The 23,297-nt window shown below is 37.0% G+C and overlaps 1 protein-coding gene across 6 annotated transcripts in view; it reads left to right on the forward strand.

Moving 5' to 3' along the window:
* The window catches only part of MIPOL1 (mirror-image polydactyly 1), a 189,963-nt gene that overhangs the window by 10,290 nt on the left and 156,376 nt on the right, over positions 1–23,297 (forward strand). For 3 of the 6 annotated variants that reach the window (XM_054068380.1, XM_054068382.1, XM_054068379.1), the window contains 2 exons: positions 16,338–16,472; positions 17,695–17,775. In XM_054068380.1, coding sequence (XP_053924355.1) covers positions 17,757–17,775 — 19 coding nt within the window. In that variant the 5' untranslated portion in view covers positions 16,338–16,472; positions 17,695–17,756. The other 3 variants (XM_054068383.1, XM_054068384.1, XM_054068385.1) reach the window with 3 other exon arrangements.

The raw sequence follows: 23,297 nt of genomic DNA on the forward strand, positions 1-23,297 counted from the left end.
CAAAGTTGTAGCTCATGTTCTTGTTAAATGGGCATATTCTTTGGAGAGGGAGGGGGATTTTTCAGGAACAGTTTGACAGTTAAGCCTTCAATGAAATACAAGGTAGAGCTGAAAAGACAAAATGTCCAGAAAATGACATTCCAATGAATGTTTGCCCAAATAGCTTAATAACCTTGTATGAAACATTACGTGAGTGCTAGAATCAATAGAGTGGGTTTACTGGTCATTAAACGGTAGGGGGGGGAAAAAAGACAAACCTTCATTAAACTTGGTCTTCAAATGTTTTTGGAAAACAAAACACAGAAACATCAAGTCTTGCACCTGCAAGTGCCTGGAGAACTTCATGAAAAGGTGATTGATAAAAAAATGTTTTTGTTACTGTGCTTGTTGCCTCAGTTGAATTTGCCAGTGGCCCTGAATAAAGTGGAGACCACCTCTGTGTGTGTTCAGCATTCCTTATGTATCAGCACCTGATTCTTTTGAGAGATTTTTACGTAGTGCCTGAAGCATTTAGGGAAATACAACACATGTTGAATAGCAGAGGTTGTAGTGAGGTCTGATGTTTTGACCCAGGAAAGATGATAGAAATGTATAGCTAGCAATTGTGAAAAGCTTTGGGAAGAATCAGAGCTTAAAGGCTATGGTTCCATTTCTCTTGATCCAAAAGATCTCAGGTGGTAACTGAAGCAGATTAATTCCTATTTCTGATATAACTAGAACTAATAGATTTTTCTCCTGACAGTATAGAGTACCTCAAAGAGTTGCTGATAATTGCCTGTAGCATGAGATTTCATCACTGCAATAGGGTTTTTTTTGTTAACAGATGACATTTAGTGGGGAAGGAGATTGTGGAAACTGAGCCATTAAAAGAGGTGCAGAACAGAACAAATCATCGGGTTGTGCAGAGGCTTGTGATCTTCTGTATTGATCTGCTATAGCACAGCAAGCGATTGAAAAAGTTCTCTTGGTCTTCTGAGGTCTGAGTGGGATTCTGAGTGCAAATGTGGGGAGGGGGCGAACGGGAACCTAGACAACTGCAGCCTTACATGCAAAACTGTTTTGACTGAGATCCTTGAGCTTCATGGCTTAAATTTGTATCTTGGCAGCAGGACTGGGCAAAGCCTTAGTATTCTGAGTTTAACGTTCATTCAGACGCATAAGCTCACTAGCTCTAATGTAAAGCATCTTTCAAAATGCTAATTCTCTGTTCCGGCAGTAAAATACATGTGGTATATACTTGCAATCTTGCCCATGCCTAGAAACAGGTTTCCTGCTGGGCTAATTACCCCCTAATTGTAGTACTCTCGTGTAGCAGCAAGGAAAACTGCCAATGTGAATTGGTCTAACGCTGATTTTTATGAGGTAAACAATATGGACTGTTCTGGTTTTAGAAATTTGTGATATAAAGTTTTAGTTGAACGTAAATCAACCAACTAAGAATGAAATTCACCCAATAGCTGAGCTATCTTAAGTGGTGCGCGCCTGTGACCGGTAGCCTTTTCTGAAAGCTAAATGACGTTTGTGGTGGTTTGATTCTTATTCCCCTTTGGAAGTGGATTGTGCAAGCCGGGCTGTTGTGCTGGCTGCCCTGCTCAGCTTTGTAAATACGGGGTCATTAAAACTGCTTTTTATCCAACAAGGAGCAGTTTTGCCTTTTTCCTGTATCTAAGGCACAGATTCCAGGTGGATGTCACAAAATCCCCTTTTATTTTTTGTTTGTAGGACAGATTTGCATCATTATCTCTAGGATAAAGAGGCGTTAAAGCACCTCAGTAATTCAGGAACTATTTACTGTCTGATACAGGAAGAATATTCCCATTTGAGCCTACTTCTTGCAGAAGTTTTCGATGCTTGAGTGGTTTTTAAAATAGCATATATTGCCTCCCAAAGTTTTTTGTTTTATTACATTGTTTATATGTGTGTCTATGTATATACTTGACAGAAGTAAATACACAGATATATTCGGATTTTTAACTGTTTTTTAGGATCTCACCAGGTTAAAACTAGAGTTTGTTGTTTTTAAGCTACCTCTAGCTATCTGATGCAGTATATTTTCACTGTAGACTGTTGTTCGTCTGTTTTCTTGATTTTAAAAAGCTATTGCAGAACCCCGTACATATTTTTGTAAAAACTCAACTGATAAGATAAAAAAGATACTACTGGAATAATTCCTTGATTCATTAATATATTTAATTGCTTTGATAACAGATAAACAATTTTATTTCTGTATATGAAAATATATATGAATAAGGCTTATATAAGCTGCTTTAATCACTTTTTTGATCATATCTTAGAATTTTATAGTAAGTTTGGGAAGTCAGAGTAATTTTTTTTTGTATACTTAGATGGACTGGATGTAAATTAATCGCAGAAGCACAGTGTCAGCATAAATTAATTATGCAAGTGAACCAAATTAGTTTCATTATTTTATTGAAATAGCAAGAGTTTGAGATCTTTGTCTTCATAGATTAGCCAGAATTCACTGGAAAAATTCTTAGTATGTTTAAGGTAATGGAAAAAATTGCTTTCAATACTTCCTACAGAGATCCTGTTTAAAACAGATGACAGTCTGTCACGTTCAGTAGCACGTCAGTCATCAGACTTATTCTAATTCCTTAAGCTGAACATTTCATTCAAGCTTGTAGATTGTCCTGTCAAGGTACCAAAAGCTTCATAGCTTTTCTGTCAAGCATAGAGTTGCACTAGGAGTTCCTAAATAAATGCTAAGCTGCGAAAATATTGTTTATTTTCTTTAACCTTTTATTAAGTTAACTACAGTGTTCTTTGGTGTCATTTTCTCCGCGTGTGCTTGTCACAAGGTATTCAAGGGGCTGCTTCCTAAACATGCCTCATCCTGACCACAGGCACTTCAGACCCAGGGCCACTCATTTTGGGATGTGTTGTTTTTACTGGTAGCAGTCTAGACCACCACGATTATGACATTCCTCGTCTAATCGCACAGACCTCGCGAGCGGCTTCATTTGCTACAGACGTGGAGCAATCCCACGGCCAGTGCACACGAGGGCTCGTCCGCCTTTGTGCGGAGCGGCCGCGGTCAGGGACTTCCGCTCACCCCGCGTGAAGCGTTGCAGTTTTGCTATCAGCCCACGTAGCTGTGCAGTTCTTCATATTTATTCCTCAAAATCTTGGGGATATTTATTCATGTTTTCCTGCGTATGTTTGTGTACGCGCAGCACGGCTGAATTGGGCTCCTTGGTGTTTTGAAAGATCTGATTTATTTTTTTTTTTCTCTCACCTTCTCTAATTCTGAGCCTTTTGCTTTGCTTCAAAGAAAGCTTCTGTGTAAACGTAACACTCGCATCCAAAGTATATTTGAGCCTTCACGTCAGTGAGAACTTGACAGGAGATACGGTTGACTTTTTTTGAAGTCAACATACGTAAGTCTGAGGTTGTAAAACATCGGGGATAGTTAGTTAAGATGATGTTAATTTATTGTGCTAAAGAAAGAAACTAAACTATTAGGTTGGTACATATGTATAATTTATATTTAAGCCCCTGAAGTTACTCGGTAATGTGATTTTTCATGAACCACTGAAAGGCTCATTTTGAGGTTAATCTCTACTTTAAACTGCTAGTGTTTTGGCATTCAAAGTAAAATTGTGACTGCCATTGAGTAGGAAAAATACTTCTTTGATTATCTTTTCCAGCTATTAAAAAAGAAAACAAAACAATCTAAGCTGTGTGTTAAAAATTTTCCAATACCACCAACTTCAGAACTTGACTTTCTACGTCTGATTCTTCGCTGTAACTTGTGATTTCTTCCAATATGTGTTTTTCTGTCATTTACATGGAGTGATACATTTTCTTTCCTAATCTGGTAGTTTTCTTTGTTATAAAATTCTGTTATTTCTTTATATGGTTTTTTGGTCTGCTAAATGGCCAGGCTTATTCCTTCAAGAGGTATTCTGCAAGAGACATTGTACCTTTCTAAAAAAGAACTGTTGGGTTGAAGCCCTAAATGAAATTAAAACCCATGTACATAAAAAAAAAAATTGTTAAAATGTCAAGGTAATGAAAAGTCAGAAAATAAATTATACCTATTATTAATTTTGAATTTTATTCAAACATAGTTATACGTTGCATAGACAAAAGCTGGTTACAGAGACATAAAATTCAATTTTACACTAGGATAATTGTTTTATGTATTTTACATTTATTTATAAGATCAAATAAATGCTTGGAATTCTCAATATAAATTGCAGTATGGTCCTTATGAATGCCAAGGTCAGTAGATGGAAACCCCTTCACTTGCAAAGCACATTGCTACTGCAGAAAATACCAAGTAAATTAAATGGAACCGATAAGCACTATCTTTCCTGGTCTACATTCTTTAATTATAATGTTAAATCTTGCAGTATTTTTGCTTTTCAAAGGAGTAAATAGGCATTGGTGGTTTTGGTGTCCTCCCTTGTTACCTATAGCCAAATTAACATGCCTTTGTTAAGAAGAGATTGGTGCAAAACTTGCTTGCGGTTTGTGGGTAAGAATGTAACTGTTGCCACAATGACAGTGAGAAATTAGTTTGGCCCTGTTCAAACAGCCTTGCATTTGCTGGAGATGATGTTGATGGCATCCAAATGTTATGTAGATGATGGAACTTATGATTTAAGCATCCATTTCTATAATAAATTGCTTCCTATCAGGAGAATCTTCTGTCAGGGAGGCTTGTTTTACCTAGAATCAGATCTCTGGTATGTCTTGAAGAGAAGAAAATTTAACTATTTTTCAAGTTTGGCAGGAAAACAAAATGGATTCTAGGTCCTCTCCGAGAACATGCGCTGTTGCTGATTTTATCCTGTAGGGAGGTAGCTCGGTCAGGTACCTCAGCTGACCACCTGTGTCAATCTGAACCAAAGGAGGACGCAGCCTCTGAGTAGCCAGTTTGCAGGCTGAAACTGGAAGCGTGTAGGTAGCTAACTGAAAGGACCGCCGCTCATCTTACCACAAATATTGAATAAATGTGCTGTAACATTCACTGATGGATTTTTCCATATGTAATGTATTAGAGCTGTTGAGTCCTAGAATGGTAAGAAATAGACTTCTCCACATCATCTGCTTCACAAAAAATTTACTAGACCTGACAAGTATTTTGTCAAGCTGGATGTTTTTCGGAAGTGTTGGATCCCCAAACGTGTCTTGATCAGCTGCCTTTATTGTACAGAAGCAGCAATTTTTACATCTACTGCTTGTTACGGACTCCACGTTTACAGGGCTGCTGTCGAAGTGCCAGTGGCACTGAGGTTACATGATTTGAGGTTACATGATTTGCCACTACTACTTGAGTTAGGCCGTGTCAGAGAGCGGTGGCAATGAACAGTGTGACTCGGTAGCCCTGGATGCTGAACCGGTGTCACTGGACACCTCTTCTAGTTGAGTACTGGGGTTTGAATGGTCTTTTGTTTTCTTCAGAAGTTGTTTTATTCTTTGTAAGCTTGTCACTTCTGCTTCGGCAAGGGAAGGACCGCTGTGACGGTTACCGTCAGGATCTGATCTCGGTTTGTCAGGTAGGCTTCAAGGTTAGGGGTTCTCCATACCAAAAAGTTAACAAGTATAGCGCTGAGTGAGCTTCTGCACAGGTTGGAGCTCAGCAGCTATGGCTCGTGATCACATCACCGAGATCTGCCTCTCGTGTGACTGGGCTTTCTTTCTAATGGCACAGGTCCATTAGAAGCCGATGAAAGATATGGAAATGCAGCTCTCTGAGAATAGGCTCACCTTCTGGTTTTTTTGATACAATAAGATTTCTTTCAGGATTATCATGAGGCCATTTCTGAGGTGATACAACTGTGAAAGGACACTAATGGACACAGTCCACTAGTTTGTTCATTGCACCCCGACTGTATAAAAGGATGGAGCACCTAGGAAGGATTCCTTTGTCGTAAATGTTACGGATTAGGGTGCGGTGGCTGTATCAAGAGACTGTTATCCTGGGATATATAGTCAACCAGTTAAGGGTTGCACTACTGTAGCATAAATACAGGATAAAATAAGTATGCCTGGAAGCAAACTCCAGCTTCTTGCTATATGCACTCAGAATTCGAGGGTAGAAAGAATAAACACAGTTGTGGGTCATAACGCTTTTTCTCTCACTGTACTGAAGGTGACTGCTGTGCAGGTGTACAAGGTAACTCTGATAAAAACAGTTTCCCCTTGAAATGTAATTTTGTTCCTCCTCTTCACTATCCAGTGGTAGACTAATATTTGTCTCCAGAATGTTTTTCCAGGATCTGAAGTGGAATTACAGTATCTGAAGGTTACTAAATATTAGGCAAAAATTATAATTCTCTTCATAGTTTAAAAGTATCTTTCATATTTCAAAAACCCTCCTGGATGTGAAATTCTTTTAGCAAACATTCACTGTCTTGCACTTATGAGAGAAAACTTACTAAAAATAGCATATGTTGCTGTCATACTGAGGTTGCCCTGCAGTTGTATCTGCCCACCTAGCTTGTTTTATACCTGGTGTAGTATACACTTCCCAAATTTATCTCAAAATTTAACAGGAAAAATAAAATCAAACTAACAACTTTATTAAGAACCCATTTAGTAGTACATATTCTTTCCAATAATGCAGCTATTCAGTCCATTACAGAGATCAGGGAAATTAAGAGCTGTCTGTATATCTGCAGCTCTTAAAAATCCCACATCTAATACAAACAAGACAGTGATGGACTTCTTTTTTTAAACTGTAATCTTATGTAATATACTTCTATGCAAATGTGCCACTGTTCACTGCAAAGACCGTAAAGAAAAGCAAAATTTTGTTCCAGTTACTAAAGAAATTAATGCAGAGTAATGTTAAACCCCAGTTCTAAAGAAGTTCATACTAATTGTATAATGTTATCCAAAATATTTTGAAAAAAGCCCTGTATATCATCTGATTAAAAAAACCATGATCAGAGCATAAGTTTGCTAGTTGTGGGGTCTCTGGACTTCTTAAATGTCTTGAGAAACAAGTTTTTAGGGAGGTGTCTATTAATGGATATCTGAGGACAAGTGTGTTTTTTTCAACCTATCCTGAAAACACTGTGGAAAACCTTTTAAGTACGAAACTAACTTTTTCCTTAGGTTTAGGTGTTTATTATCTTTGATTAAAACAAAAAATAATTTTACACCTCAGTGAGGTTCAGCGTGATGAGTAAATTAAACTCACTTAAGTTTTTTTCAGACAAGAACAACATATTGTAGTAAGCTAAATTATGGCAAAAACTGCAGTCTTTCCCTTTTACCTGTTTCGCCGAAGCAGTCTGCTTAGCAGCTGCACAATCCAACTGAAGAACCTACTACAGTGAAATATTTCCTTTAGGTGACAAGAAAATGTAAGAGAGTTGTGACGTACTGGCATAAGTTTTTACAAGCGGAGGTAATTGATTAGATGTTGTGGCTTTAAAGAGTAGAAGAAACTAAAAGAAGAATACTGAAGACTGCTACGAAAGCAGTGTCAAAGTGACATAATTTTTATCAGAATTACGCCTTTTTTTTACATTAAAGCCCAAACAAGTTAAGATTTGCCTTTGACGGCAAGGAGTCATTAAAGCGCAAGATTAAAACAAAGTTGCCTTCATTCATAACATGTTTAAGAAATATTGCAGAAAGCTTTCTCTCCTCTTTCCCCTCAGTTTGACTGTGAAATAGGAAGCTATTTAGGAGTTTTTACCAGTACTATGATTGGGCACAGAAGCCATCCTAGACACTTTGTCAGATGCTTCTTCAACGTGAAAGGGGAGGTAAAGCTCTGGAATGTACAAGTCTTGCAGCTTTGCAATGTCCAAGGATGTCTTAAGAGCTGTTGAGTATTTGAACTGTTGGCCAGATTTTCCCTCTTTTATCTTGTGTTTTATCTATACTTCTGTAGCCATAAAGTCTTGATTTCTTTTTTTAGTGATGTCAAGTAGTTCAGCTTCTAGTGCCCAGAATATCTGACAAACAAGCCTCAAACTGTTCAGCAAGATTATGTGCAAGAGAAAGCAGTCATCAAAATAAGCCTGGGTTTCAGAAGTGCCAAGTAAGGATTTTGCCTCCTTCGTCTAGTAAGTGGATTTAGAACTGCTGTGCTCCACCCAGGAATAACTGATGTGGGGCCAAGATTCAGCTGCTGTCTAAGTTCTCTGCAACCTCACATAATTTCTTCTTTTCACCTTTGGTGTCAAGCATTTCAGCAACAAAAACAGTAATGTAGCTTGATGAATCAAGGAATAATGAATGCAAGATGTCAGAATTTATGATGAGGTTGCAAGAATGAAGAGAACATCCATCTATTTTTTACAAAAAACTGAAGAGAATATTCTTTATGAAACTCACTAGATAATCCTAGGTCTTGTATTATTTTCCAGTTTGATTTGTTTTGGTTTGGGGTTTTTTCCCTTATTTTTCTGTGTGGAAAAGAATGTTATTTTAAGGCTCAGAATGCCCAATAAGACCTTTTTCTGTAAGTTGTGTAGCACACTATTTATATGAAACTCTTTGTAGCTTATGTTCTCAGAGGAATTCTTTAAGGTTTCTTTACAGTAAATTACTGCCTTGTTTTTAGCTGGATAATGTGCTTACTAAGGGTTTAAAATGAATGACCTTTCTTCAAAACACAGCAAAGACTTTTTTTTAAGTCTGTCCTTCTTCTTTATTCCCTGTGTTGTATGTCATTATAAATGATGACAAGACTGAGGAACGAGAATGATCTATTTATTCTACACCTGGAGTGGGACAGTCCATGGTTTCAATAGAGGATGGGGGATAATGTGATTGAGAGCAGCCCTGTGGAGGAGGACTTTGGGGTGCTGGTTGATGAAAACCTGGACATGAGCTGGCAGTGTGCGCTCACAGCCCAAAAAGCCAAACTTATCCTGGGCTACATCCAAAGCAGCGTGGCCAGCAGGGCGAGGGAGGGGATTCTGCCTCTCTACTCTGCTCTTAGGGTACCCCACCTGAATTATTGTGTCCAGTTCTGGAATCCTGAACATAAGAAGGATATGGAACTGTTGGAATGGGTCCAGAGGAGGCTACAAAGATGATGGAGGGCTGGAGCACCTTCCCTATGAGGACAGGCTGAGACAGTTGGGGTTGTTCAGTCTGGAGAAGAGAAGGCTCCGAGGAGATCTTATAGCGACCTTCCAGTACCTGAAGGGGCTACAAGAAAACTGAGGAGGGACTTTTTACAAGGGCACTTAGTGACAGGATGAGCGGGAATGGCTATAAATTGGAGGAGGGAAGATTTAGACTAGACATTAGGAAGAAATTCTTCACATTGAGGGTGGTGAGACACTGGAACAGGTTGCCCAGGGAATTTGTGGATATGTCCTCCCTGGAAGTGTTCAAGGCCAGGTTGGATGGGGAACTGAGCAGCCTGATCCAGTGCGATGTGTCCCTGCCCATGACAGGAGGGTTGGAATTAGATGATCATGATAGTTCTTAGTCAGACTCCAATATCCACAGTGTTTGTAGCCTTTATGCTTTTTATTTTTAGTATGTTTTCTGTCAGAAAAAAAATGGTGCTATTTGAAAGTACTTTGAAAAATGTAAGGTGGCTGAATAAACCGAGTTTCTCTGCTTTTAGTGGGATTTGTTACCTCCTTTTCTTCAATAAGTCCCCATTCAATCTTCCTTGATGGCAGCTGAACGATTAAATTGGAATGCTTTGGGCAGGGGAAATATTTCTGCTTAATGCTGTTACTTATACTAGTGGTTTATGAATCTGGCACTAAGTTACCGCTTCTCATTTTTATAGGCATATTATGTTCTTTGTCTATATTTTTGCTTTTAAGGTAAAATATAGGCAAGCGATTTCTTTTTGTGATAAAAGAAATTGTGTTTTAGGGGTCTGGGAATTTCAAGATAGTCAATATGAGTTTTACTAACATAAGCACTGTAGACTCAAATGTTTCTTGAATGACTTTCATAGTCAGCTTTGGAGCTCTTCAGTCACAGTAACATTTTTTTTAAGTTTGGGGTGGCAGACAGATTTTGTGGGGCTCGAGCCAAATGCTTTCATAAAGGCAAGTGAAATACTTGTATCAGTGGTCCGGTGTTGGTTTACTGAAGGGTGGTGTGCGACTAGTGTTTAACATTTGGCCAATGCCACCTCGTCCAGTCATGTAGGAAACCGGAGTGCTTAGGACAAGTTATCCTCACAGTGCTGCGCTGATGCTGCTGTTGCACTGTTTCCTCCCTGTTGGCTTTCTGCCTCTCTGCCACATGGCTCAGCTTTGGTCAGGCTTCACTGCTCTCTTTTTTTTTATTTTTCCCCCCCTCCTGCTCTGCAGAGCAGAATTTAGTGTATTGTAGAAATACTAGTTCTGGTGGATTTTCTTCTACTGCAATCCTTGGGATAATAAAATAGGTAGGTAGGAGGTCATCTGTGAATACCAGACAGTTCGCACCTCTGCTTAGAGTGAGCCTTTCTCCAAAGTTAGACCAGCTTGCTATATCCAGATGGGTTTTGCACATCTCCAGCAGAGGAGATTCTGCAGCCTCTCTGAGCAACTTGTCCCACTGTGAAAAATCTCTTAACCATAACTGATTTTTCTGTGCTACAATTTGTCTCTAAGAGAAGAATCTGTTTCCATCTCTTTATATTCACTCACAAAGCAGCTAAAACCCAATAAAATTGTCATTTAGCCTTCTCTCCTTGAAACCAACTACCTCAACTCTTTGAAATTCCCCGTAAGTTGTGTGCTGCAGACCCCTAATCATCTTGATGACTCTCTGCTGGACTTGCTTCAGGATATCTACGAGAGGGTCAGACTGGATGCAGCGCTTCATATGTGGTCTGAAATGTGCCAAACAGAGGGGATTAATCACTCCCTTTTGTCTGCTGGCTATGATCCTATCAGCAGAGTGTGATATGCAGGTAGCCCGCACCACCCTGAGTACCTAGTGCTGTTTCTACTAAAATATTCCAGTAAATATTCTTTTGGCTCCCAATAAGCCAACGGCTAGTTTAAAATATATGTAAATATCCTTATCCTTGAGTGCTATGGAAATCACAGTCTGATTGTAAACTGATTAGAAACAGAGATCTGGGTGCCTACATGCAATGTAATGAGTTATTAGAGCAATAAAGTGTTTACAATGAAGCTGAAGAACGGCTCAATGAAATGGCTGTTCCACGCTTGACCAAAAGGCATTTATTGTCAAAGAGAAGACAAAACTAAGCAAAAAGAAAAGAAATGGAGGACACAGGACAGCTGAAAACTGGGGAAGAAGAGGACAGAGCAGAATGAAGATTGATAGAAATGGAGATAGTTGGTTTGGTTGTTAAAAGCGGAGCTGGAGAAGAGAATATACCGGAGGGGAGAAGCGATTTGGAACTGTCAGTGACCTAATATGCACGTAACACACTTCCTGGTGTGCATTAAAAAAAAAAGAAATTGAACTAGCAGAAATTAGTGAGAAAAAATAGAGAAAAGTACATTTTAGGGAATGTTAGGAATGGTTGGACTCGATGACCCAGTGGGTCCCTTCCAACCTGGTGATTCTATGATTCTATGTCCTTTATCCAATTAAATTTGATTCAGGAATAGGCATTACCTATTGTAAAGCAGCTGAAACTGCATTTTGGGCCTTCTTCCCTGTCTTTGTCAGAAGCATGACATCGGAAATAAGAGCTCTTTGACTTGGTGTATGCCATTATTAAAAGCATCAGATGCAAATTCTTTAGTGAGCAACAGAGTAAAAATATCTGAGCTCTGGTTCCCCATATTTTTCTGATTTATACAGGTAAGTTGGAACCAGTGGCAAATGTCTGGCCTCCTTTTGGGCCGTGAAGCAGCGGAGAAGAAAACCCAGGTATTATTACATGACTACCCTCTTGGAAAATATTTTTATCAAGATTCCAGATAATGCAATTACTTCTGTAAACCAGTATCATGAAATCTTTGTAGCAGTGTGGGAGTTCTAAATTTGAAGTACTACTCATGCTACGTTCATCCCCTCATGAGATTAAGCCATTGGCCTATGTTTTATATTCTTTTGAAAACAAATATAATATTTTGCACGAACTACTTGTATTTAAAAGCATAGACAAGTGATAGAATATATAAAAGTAATAGAATACTGTAAAATAAGCAACTGTAATCATTTCACAGCTTTTAAGTATCTAATAGATGGGTTCTATTCCAATGCTGACAAATATTTGGAGGGGCTATTTCAGTTATTCTTTGCTAGTATTTTTTATAACTGCCCAAAGCTAACTTTAACCTATTTTGAGTTGTCATAGATTTTTAATTTTTGTGTAAAACTTCATAAGGTAGAGAGGAAATGTGACTTTTTTTTTTTTGTGAAAGAGTGTGTAATTGCATCAAAACTTGGCATCCACCTGGGCTGACAAAACTGTCTGTTTATTCCCTAGGGAAATGCTTCTAGAAGGTAACTGTTTTTTTGTGTAGTGTACCCACCTAAATTAAGATTTTTAGTTTAGCTTGGCCTGAGGCAAAACGTTTCAGGATATTGTAGGGAGATCCTGGTAATCTAATTAATCTTAGGAAAATAATAATAAAATTCTTTCTTTATTTCCCTGTCCATAAAGCATATGGTATTCCATCTCTTACATAGCTCCATGCCTGCACTGTCAGTGGCACCTGCCAACTGCTTCCTTAAGGGGGACAAAGACTGGCTCAGTGCCATTCCAAGGGATGGTGGAAACTGGTTTCTTGTTCCACCAGCGGCTGAGCAGGCAGAGTAGTTTTTCCACAAGGAAAGGTTTTCCCAAGACCTGAGGACCTTTTTGTGATGAAAAGGTGACTCCTGTCCACAGCAGTGAGCGTTTGCTTCCTGTCACAGTGGCAAAGTCAGCGATTCAGTAGTTGTCTTCAAAACCTGTCAAGGCAAGATCAAGGAATGAGGGGTCGCAGTCATCAGGCTCCATGCGAAAAGCTCTTGACGGGCTTTCAACTCCAAGAGAGGGGCGAGTAAGCAGCTGAACTCCAGCTTAGAAGATGGACTTCCCGATCTCCTGCCCAGGAAGGGAAAGCACTGGCAGCTACAGCAGACTGTCACTAATCTAAATACCTTGGGTCAACATCACAGTTCAGATGGTTGAGATTTGGTGTTATTGTGGGATGCTCCCTTGTGTAATATATATTCCGCAGACACTCTGGAGGTTTTTTCTTCTGAAAGTGGAAATGCTGCCACAGCTGTAATAAAGCTATTCAGAACTGCACAAGTAAAGCACTCTATGCTTCCGATCTTGCAGATGTATGTTATTTTTATAGACCTCTTGTTTTTATTTGATTCCTATTAAGTATTTGTGTTGGTGACTAATTAGAACTGGGACGGGCATGCTGTCCTTCTCAATATGCCATTGTTTTATTTAGTTTTTTTTTTCTCCCCAAATCCATTCATATTTCAAGGTACCGGAAGGCAAAATACTTTGGTGGCCATCTTTGCAAAATATATCCCTGAATGAATGAGGGAATATAGAAGTAATTTTACTTAGCACTATATATAATAAAAAAGTGAAAGCAGTGCAGTGACCTTAGTATTCCAATTCCATCTGTCACAGATATAAATAAGCATATAAGCATGGGAAGAAGTTGACAGTGTGAAACTGTGACTGCAGGAGTGTCTTAGGATAATGTTAGAATTTCCTCTGTGTTTCAATTAGACGTTCTTCAGAAAAAGGTTGGTTTTGGTGAAGTATAAACCAACTAAAAGTTAGTATTGTTTTTCACTGAGCACCCATGCCAAGCTAGAATGCTCATGTATTTCGTATGTATGCTTATATAATTAGACATCCACTCATTTCTTTCTCTTTGGGACATTGCCTCTGCAGAGCAGCCCTGAATATATAAAGACTTAAGAACATATCTGTTGTTTAAGATAGGGATAAGGACAGACATTATTATTATTATTTTATAATAGATTCTTAATCTTTTGTTCTGTGAAATGTCTATGTGTTCATTAGAGTTAAAATATGTTGCGTGTTTACAGAAAGCCTGAAATCTCAATATGCGGTCCTATCGGTTTTAATTATTTGAATCATTAGTACATCTAATTTTTTGCTTAAGGGTACACGCATGTACCATTGAATCTGTTTTTAAGGTTTTTTCCAGTTTAATGTCTGAATCCAAATTCATAAAGAGTTGGAAAAATGAGATGTCTGAGCTATAGGATTCACAGGGATTTTATATGAAGCCTATTTAATCAGGATAACACTGTTATTAATATTCATAAAGTCAGCTGGAACACAAATGACAGACTATGGAGCCTAAAATTTTTTACTTGTGAATTTATTAAAAGCAGCTTAAAAAATTAATGGAATTTAAGTAAAGTTGACGAAAATGAAAATCTTATGTTAGCAGAAAAAATCTTTATTAGAACTTTCTCTAAGACCATCTTGCATTGATATCTTTGACAGATTTCATTGGTACTTAAAGAAGAAAGATGCATGAATGGTCATTTAAAAGGATTTAAACACATTGGCACATTAATTTTTACATGAATAATAAGTAGTTTCCAAAAGCAATTAACTTACAGTGTACAAGATTTGAATAGAAAAATAGGACTGTGACATCAAAGGGCAAAGCAAATGTGCTGTACATTTTAAACTTTTAACAATATGACTTCTTAAAACAATTTAGTTCATTTCCACAGTAGGTAAAATAACAGTGAAGGTATCTGTACACAGCCTGGGTTTGTTTTGAGATACACAGAGATCTGGAAGAAAGAAATATTTCAATGCCAAAGTGCTGTTAGTAAGGACCAATTTCAGTGTTTTATAGTGATCAGGTGCTTTTGAATTGAGATTTCTTACAGTCAATTTCTGTGCGTGGAAAATAGTCATATGCTGACCACAGTGTATGATTTTTCTCCCTCATTACTATATGCACCACTGTGAAGTATTTGTTATTTTTGTAGAGGGCAAATGAGGTAGATATGGGATTTCTTTCATTAGTAGATATGTACTTGGTTAATTTATATTCATATTTGTAGGTAATTTTGTACTTAAATATTTAGTGTCAATTTTACGTGACTATTGCATATCATATTCAACAGATAAGAAAAATATTTCTTTTCGCTTTCTATGGATGATATGCAAGTAGTAGTCTTAACACTAATGCAAATTGAATACCTAGGTAGTGAATATGAAATTAGTATTTAAAATTAACTCCAGATTTTGGGTTACAGTTTCATTTGGCCTTCTCAATTTTGTCGCAGCCCATCACACCAGTGTACTTTATTTTAATCTCCAGCTTTAATTTCGTTCGAGTATTAGGCAGATTGATTATTAAGAGATTGTCTTCAATTGAAAATAAAGAAAAGCTTTAAAATAATCGTATTTAATTTTTGTGATGATTCCTCCTCGGAAAACCTTCATGGCCATCTTCTGACTGTTGTTGAATGGTGAAGCTTCGCACCACCTGAATGATAGTTCCCAATGAAAACATTTTATGTTCAAAATACCTGTTGTAAAGGTACATTTTGAGGGATACGTAAGTGCTGTGCTTAAGTTAGATTCCTATCGCGGCGTTTGTGTTCAGAACAACCGATTTATATACTTCGCCCGTAGAATATTTTGTTGTTACCTTTGCTAATACTTTTATTTTTGTTAATAGGGAGAGTATACTGCAGACCCAAAGGACTTTCTGTTTGACTTCATTAAGCTGCCTTGATCTGATAGCAACAATATTTTTGGTTTCTGTTTGTGTAAATTTCCTACTATTTAGCAAAACATATTTCACCTATGAAGACAAAGTCTGTAAAAAGAGCCCCTTGACTTTACAATATTCCCATGGAATAGTCGATTATTTCCAGGAGAGGGCAGCATTTTCCTACATCAGGTCCTGAAGGCAAATGCCCTGCTTAGACTGTCAATGTTTCTTGTAATTACTCCCAGTATATTTGTTGCTTGCTTATGAATTAACTTGCATTTATGGAACTAAATCATTTCAATCATTTAATTACACCTGAGGAGCTGAACTATAATTGCTTGCTTCCAACTAGGATCTGATATGGCTTGAGCAGTATTAATTTGGTGTTTACTTTTCTGAGTGCTAAAAGCATTAAAATGATTGTGCAATGGGATTACATTTTACTAATTGCTGGCATTCATTAGCTGGGTAAATGGTGAGGAAGAATGACTGTATATTGTGAAGGGATAAAATTATGGTTTTAAATAGTATATTACTAGGCACATTAAGGCCCTAAGACATGTTTTAAAATACTCCAGAGGTTATTAAATACTGTATTTTCTTCATGTCTTGCTATATGAATATCTTATTAAAATACTGCAATTATTATGAACCTTTTTGTGCAATATGTAGGGAAATGGCTTCATTGACAGAAACCTACTTCTTGATATTAATAACCTTCTATATTTTCAGCTAATCCAAAAGTAAATGAGGAACTTAGGAAAAGATTGCCAACTCCAAATCAACACAGTTGCACGAAATTGAAAAAGAAGTGTACAGCTTCATTCGAGGGACTCTTGTAAGGAACTCCGTGTTCTGTGATATTAGGTGAAGTTGTTATTTTTTTTTTTTAAGACCTAAGCATATCAAATCATACACATTTTGTTTCTCATTCACATTTAGAGTTAACAACAAATATGAGCTAAATATGTATTTCCTGCACGCTTAATGTAAATGCTAGTGTTGAATCTTACAATTATTATATGTTTTTATAATCATAAAGACAAAAATGAAAACATCTGCCTTTTTGATGTTGTATAGGAAAATAATTTCTTCGGCTGCTTTATTAGGTAGAATATATGTCTTGGTATAATATGCTTTTTTTTCTACTCTTATACTTATCAGCACAATTACAACTCTCTCTGAGTGTTTTCATGATCCAGCCACTGCCTCTTCATGGAATAAATCGTGTCCTTTCAAGAAGTGTAGAAAAAATATAACAGAAAACATAAAATAATCACAACTATGTAGTTAAAGATGAAAAATTATCCTTTGTACAATAGATATTTAAAGAAGTATAAGTAATAAAATTTGTGGTAAGCCTACTATATTAGCAAGATTACAATTTTATTGAGATACAGGATATAGTTGAATTTTTAACATATAAGACAGTATATAGTTTAACATTCAAAATATTACCCAATGAGCATAACGTTTTGCTGTAGCTGTTATTTTTGAGTATTGAGGGCTCTTTCTTGAAGATCTTTGATTATGTGAAATACTGCAACTATGTAATTAACTGCATAGTCTGAAGCAATATGTGCGCAAATATTAGGATAGGGTATTTAGCTGTATAGAAAAACCTCAGAGTTGGAGTGGTCGTTGGCCATCTTACCTATATTTTATCTAGGAAGTTAAAGCAGGAGAAAGAATATTGCAAAGCGAAGCCCATAGCACCATCTATAATAATTACTAAAGTGAGCAGTCTCATTGCCTCTGGCAGGACCAATCAGTGTGATTTGGCTGTGCTCAGTAGCATGTACTTCCAAGACTAGACTCTAGAACAAGAAGACAAACTGATGAAGTTTTCAATGAAGGTGTTATACACAACAGAAAGCTGAACCAAACCATGAAAAAAATCATATCTGTGAAGAAAAAATATTGAGAAATATAATTTATGACTGACTGTTAAAATACATAGACTTTATTGTCCTGTTATAAATATTTTTAAATCATCTCGTAATTTTTTCCATCAATTGAAGGCAAAAACTATAGGTGTGTTAGAATACGTTGTTTCAAGTTTATTTATCTAAGGTTTGCTTTATTTTAGCCCTGAAATCTTCAAGAAAAAAACTGGACTCGGTGCCAGATCAAACAAGTGCAGAAGAACAAATGGAAAACTGGTCAAAAGGTAAGGACTTTTAAGATATGAATAAGGAACCTCAGGTGTTGTACCAGTGCTAGGCAGTGACTGGAATGTATTTGTTCTTACCGATACATGACTGACTTTGGAAGAAAAGAAAAAAAACCCACACACGCTGCCTCTTAAAAGTATTCCAGGTAAAGGGAGAGCAGCTGCAGGAGTGTAAATCATCAGCTTTATTTTTATTTTCAGAGTTATTGAAAATGGTTTTGGTTTTATATAACTTTGAGAAGTCTTATTGTAATTCTTAGCCTCTATGTTGCACTTTACTTTCCAATCTTTTTTTCTTAATGGGTTAATAACAAATCTGAAGTGTGTCTTAAAGCAACTTTCTTAGCTATTCATCCTGGGTGGTGTATGGTTAAGTCACCTACTAATGTTAATGAATTTCTGATTATTACCTCAGCTGAATGTAGATGGTAAGGTAGGCTTGGAGGGAAAGGAGGTCTTGGTTAACTTGGATCTTCCATGGTTGGTGGAGTTTTCATCTCCATCAAGATAGAAAGATCTTTTTTGCGTTTGGATGACCAAAATTTTACTCTCGGACACGTTCTGCTCTGTTTCATGGCAGAAATTAAGAAAAACGAAAAGCACTGCATTTGAAAGCACCCTGTAGATTGAAGAAAGGGAAAGAAACAGGAAGGAGATCTTTGGAACATCAAAAAGGGGAGGATTTTTTTCCAGTAGGTGTCCATGTGTATGTAAAGTAACACAAACAAAAACCAAAACACAAGGTGTGTCAGTATTAAAAAAGCCTAATATATCCTAGCCTGATAGCATCCCGTGTATTTCCTTTTTTTGAATTTTATACTCTGCATTCTTTCTAAAAAGATAATAAATACCAAGTTTCTCGTGGCATCTCTTTTTTAGAAGAAAGAAGAAATACTCTGTCTTGGAGATGTTGTATTTCTTACAAATGTAAAGGGATTTCTATCTATTTCTATTTCTATCTTTCTACAGTGTAAAATAAACTTCCTGTGGACCCCTTTTAATTCATGGAATTTTGAGCTATTAGTGAGTGAAGTTTAAAATGTTTTGGAGGCTTTGAGAACGTGATCTCATGGGAGGTGTCCCTGCCTATAGCAGGGGAGTTGGGGGGTTGAACCGAGATGATCTTCAAGGTCCCTTCTGACCCAAACCAATCTATGATTCTATGATGTGATTCTAAAACAAAAATAGTTATGGAGGAGTAACAGTGAAGACATATATTCTGACAATTTATACTTTAAATGTGTAATAGCTTAGACAGATTTAGTGTTTTTAGACCTTTAGGGGTCAGCATACCCTAAGAATGGTTCAAAAGGTTAACTTTTCCAGTGTAGGCAAGTGAATACCATAAACCAATTCTCTGAAATATTTCTGTCTAATTGCAAGAAATGGCATTGTTCTGCTGCTCGTAGATACTTTTAAAACTGGGTAGTTGCTGAGTTTCACGTGTATCATTTTTCTCATGCCTTAAGTTAATATTTTGTGGTTGTCCGGAAAGCTATTTCTCACAAGCTAACACTTGGGTATTTTTGTATCCAATAGGAGTTGTTCTATAGACAAAAGTAAAGTTGATACACTTTTTATAGATCAGTTGTAATAACTCACATAATGCTTTATGCTTTTACTCCTGGGGAAGTTAAAAAAGGGATTATGGATAAATCTCATGTCATCAGAGTGGTTTGGAGGAGGAAATTTTTTTACCTTAGAATTTTATTTGGGTATTAGCAGTTAAATTACATTTTCTTGTCATGAGCATAATAGATAAATTACAGCAACCTAATGTTTAATATGTGCCCTTGGTAGACATTCTGGTGCATTTTCTCATTGAACTACTAAATCAAAGCAACTTTTAATCTTCTGTTTAAATATCTATGTTGAAATGTGTACCACATTGTGTTCCACTTGCTTTGTCATCTGTGACTGGTACTGTATGTAGTTGCTTCTTGCTTTTAAGGTGGAAGTTTAAGAGCTGTTTGTAGAACAATCCTGTAATGATTTCTGCAAATACATTTTTTAAATAGCATACTGAAATGTTGGAGATTAAAATATGCGTCAAAATATAAGGATGGTAAAGCACATCTGAGATTAAATTCAGCTGACTACGTGAAAATTCAGCCAAGCAATGAGAATCTTTAAAGAAACAGCAAAAATCTGAGGTATAGAGAAATGGTGGGTTTATGGCAATCATAGGGATAATATGTAACGTGTTAATGGACGATATAAAATAAAACACTTGAAAACAAGATAGTGTTTAGGAAGAGTATATCTGACTTGTTGGATTGTTGACATTTTCTTTTTAACTTTCCATGTTGTTTGGAATATAATATGCCTTGTGGATTGAGCACATATGCCTGTTCTGGTATATTAGGAAGAGTTAAAGAGCAGTCTATGTGCAAGGCTTATTATTTTGGGTTAGTATCTAATTTAAATGTACCGTTTATCTCCACGGCACATAGTTTTGAATAGCAGGGTAGTGACTTTTTTCATTTTTCTCTAAGAATACATGACAGAATATGTCAGGAGCATCGGAAGCAGGACACTAAACACTGTACTTTCCAAAAGAAAAATATTCAGGATCCAAGCTAGAAAGTCTAGGATCATAGTCCATTATAAAAATGCTCTTATACTGGCAAATAGATGCATATCTTTGCATTGCAGTGGCGGATGTAGGGGGGGGAAGCACATTGCACCTGGGTGGAGTTGTTGGTTTAGCAGGGTTTATATGCATGACGTAAACTGCACAAACATTAATACTGTGAAAACACAAGAGGGAACCTAAAATTGGGTTCTTTTTCATACTTACATGTATGTTCATAACTCAATGTCAGTTTTCCAAAAGAGTTAGCAGAATAGGAAATCGGTGAGTGTGCAAATACTGGAGTTAAATTTGTATCTCATACGACTCATATCATGTACTGTGTTTGAACAGTTATACTTGTTCTGTATTATAGAATCTTCCACTATTTTAATGTTTTTTGTTTGTGTCGTATTTCTGTGCATCTGTAGTTTTTAAGGACAGAGCAGAAAATAGGTGAAGTTGTAGAATATCAAGGACTGTTCGGTCCCTTTTGACAATAAAATTATAATTTTACTGACTCCAAAATGAAATGCATTGTGTAATTATTATTTGAAAACAAGATAATAGATTGATTTTTTAAATGGCAAAGTGGTTTGCTTCCTTAAAAGGTGATTATTATTTTTTCAACCATAGAAATAAATATACATGTATTTCTAAACCACTACTTAAAGCGCGTATTGAAATGTAAGTCATTGAACCTATTTCACCTGTAACAATTCGATGTCAACTCTTAACTGTGATCCATATAGATGCTTTCGCTATGACTTGTTATCCCTCAAAAGAATGTTTGTGAGGCTTGTAAAAATACTTTAAAACTGCATTTCTGGAAGCTGTAGTTCAGAGGAGACTCTAGATTTAAAGAGAGCTGATAATGTAGAGTGGAACAGAACTGCAGAATCAGCTCGTGCAGGGAAATCTGAAAAGTGTTTTATCTGCTGGTGAGCTGTTCTTTAGGAAAAATAGAAGGGGAAAACAGATATGCAAACCTAATGAACAAGTTATGTATGTATAGCTGCTCAGACACGTGTGCATGTGATAAGCTTACGTGTAAACAATTGTCTTAGTTACGTTGGGTGTTTGTGCACGCCTTGGTCTTGCATGAATGCATAGTGTTTACTGTTAAGAAACTGTCCATAGCTTTCCTTGCGTTGTCATGATCATGACATGTATATGCCATTGAATTGCTTACAAAAATACTTTTTAGTTCTTTTGCTGGGTAATGAATCTCATTCCGAAAATAAAACCTCGCTATAAAGATTTTTGCATTTGTTTACTCCCATTTATACATTCCCTTAATTGCCAGCCATCCTTTTTGCATTCTTGGTAACTGAAGCGATGTACAGTCGTATGTGTAGGTTAAGTAAAATAGATAGTCTTTTTGGTAATCTCTAGAACTTTTGTTCCTCACCAGGCATTTGTAGACTATTAGAAGTAGTAAGGTTTTCTACTTGTGTAATGATTTTAATGCACCTTTTTTGTGGGTTTGGTAGTAGTAATTACAATGACTTTTTGTCGGGTATTACTATTGCGTGGCTTTAACATACACTAACATATGTACACATGCTAACACATACAAAGATGAAGGGGTAAAGAAAGCTTTGAGGATAATGTGTTATTATAAAGATTTTTCATATGATGCTCTGCTAGGCTCATAAAGCAACTAATTTTAAAGGTCCTGTTTCCACTTTCTCCAGAATACAGCTTTTACAGCTGTAAACAGTTGAAAGTAGATCTGAAGCCCTTCTTCCAGGGCCGTAGTAGAGGCAGAATAAACCACGCTTATCATATTAAGGTCTGTTTCTTCCTTTACATGCCTCAACAGGAGATACTGTGAGCCTGTTTTTCCTCTTCTTCCTTCTTTTAGCAATAAGGAATGCTGTTTCCCTGGGAAAGAAAGAAGACCTGGGTACTCTATCGGTGTGTATGCAGGAGAGTCTGTGATATGAAGAGTTCTTTTCACACGTGTGGCTCAGTTGATTAGTGTTTTCCATGTGTGCTGTGCTTTCAGCGTGGAGCTCGCTGTGTGCTGTCAGAGGTCCCCTTGCAGAGTGGCGAGAGGAGCTGCATGTTTCTCTGCACAGTATGCGAGGCAGAAGGGTGGCTGAGAGGATGATCTTGGGAGAGTCAGGCACAGGAAAAGTGGCTAGTAACTGTGGAGCAAGACTAAATATGGAAGATAAAGAAAAATGAAAAATGGAAAAAGAGGGAATAGTGTACCATGACTTAAAAAGGAGCTAATGGTAACAGAAAAATCATTAAATAATGTCTGGTCTCCCTCCTGTAACTATAATTACCCTTTCATGTATATAAATCCTTATGTCTCGTTATTCCATCCCCTTTCTTTCCTTGAACATTTTGAATAGTAAAACGCAGTGCATTTCTGACCAAGCTGCATGCTGAAAGAGTCCTCATCAGAAGCACAATTAAGTATCCAGTATCTGCCTATTGGGAGTGTTGTGAATATGATTTTGTTAAAGTCTTTACCGTACACTGAAAATGTGTAGTGCCTTATCTGCACCAAGTCCTGCAAGCGCTAAAGGTGGGGAGAATTCAGACCTTCAAGTACTGCATTTTGAATTGCTGAAGTGTTTAAAGTATGAGCGCAGCTAACTTCAGAATGTCTTGAAATGTGCTTCAGGAGGAGCAGCACTTATTGCCACAGTAATGTTTATGTAGTGCTTCAGATGGAGCTTTAGAAGACATAGCACAGTTAGTTTCTTCTGTAGAAACCTTCGTTGCTTCTGTCTTAATAACAACTAGAATGAAACTTAAGTTCAGAGCAAAGACATAACACAATTTATTAAAAAAAAAAAAGGTTCTCCTGGAGGTGCATTGGAGACTCTTAACTGAGAGTTCACCTGCACCTTCAGTAGACCATTTACTCAGAGAAAAGGTTGCGTGGGCAAGGTGTCTTACTGGCACTTTATGCAGAATGACCCTTTCT

This window comes from Cuculus canorus, chromosome 5 (genome assembly GCF_017976375.1).
Source record: "Cuculus canorus isolate bCucCan1 chromosome 5, bCucCan1.pri, whole genome shotgun sequence".
Lineage (NCBI taxonomy): Eukaryota > Metazoa > Chordata > Aves > Cuculiformes > Cuculidae > Cuculus > Cuculus canorus.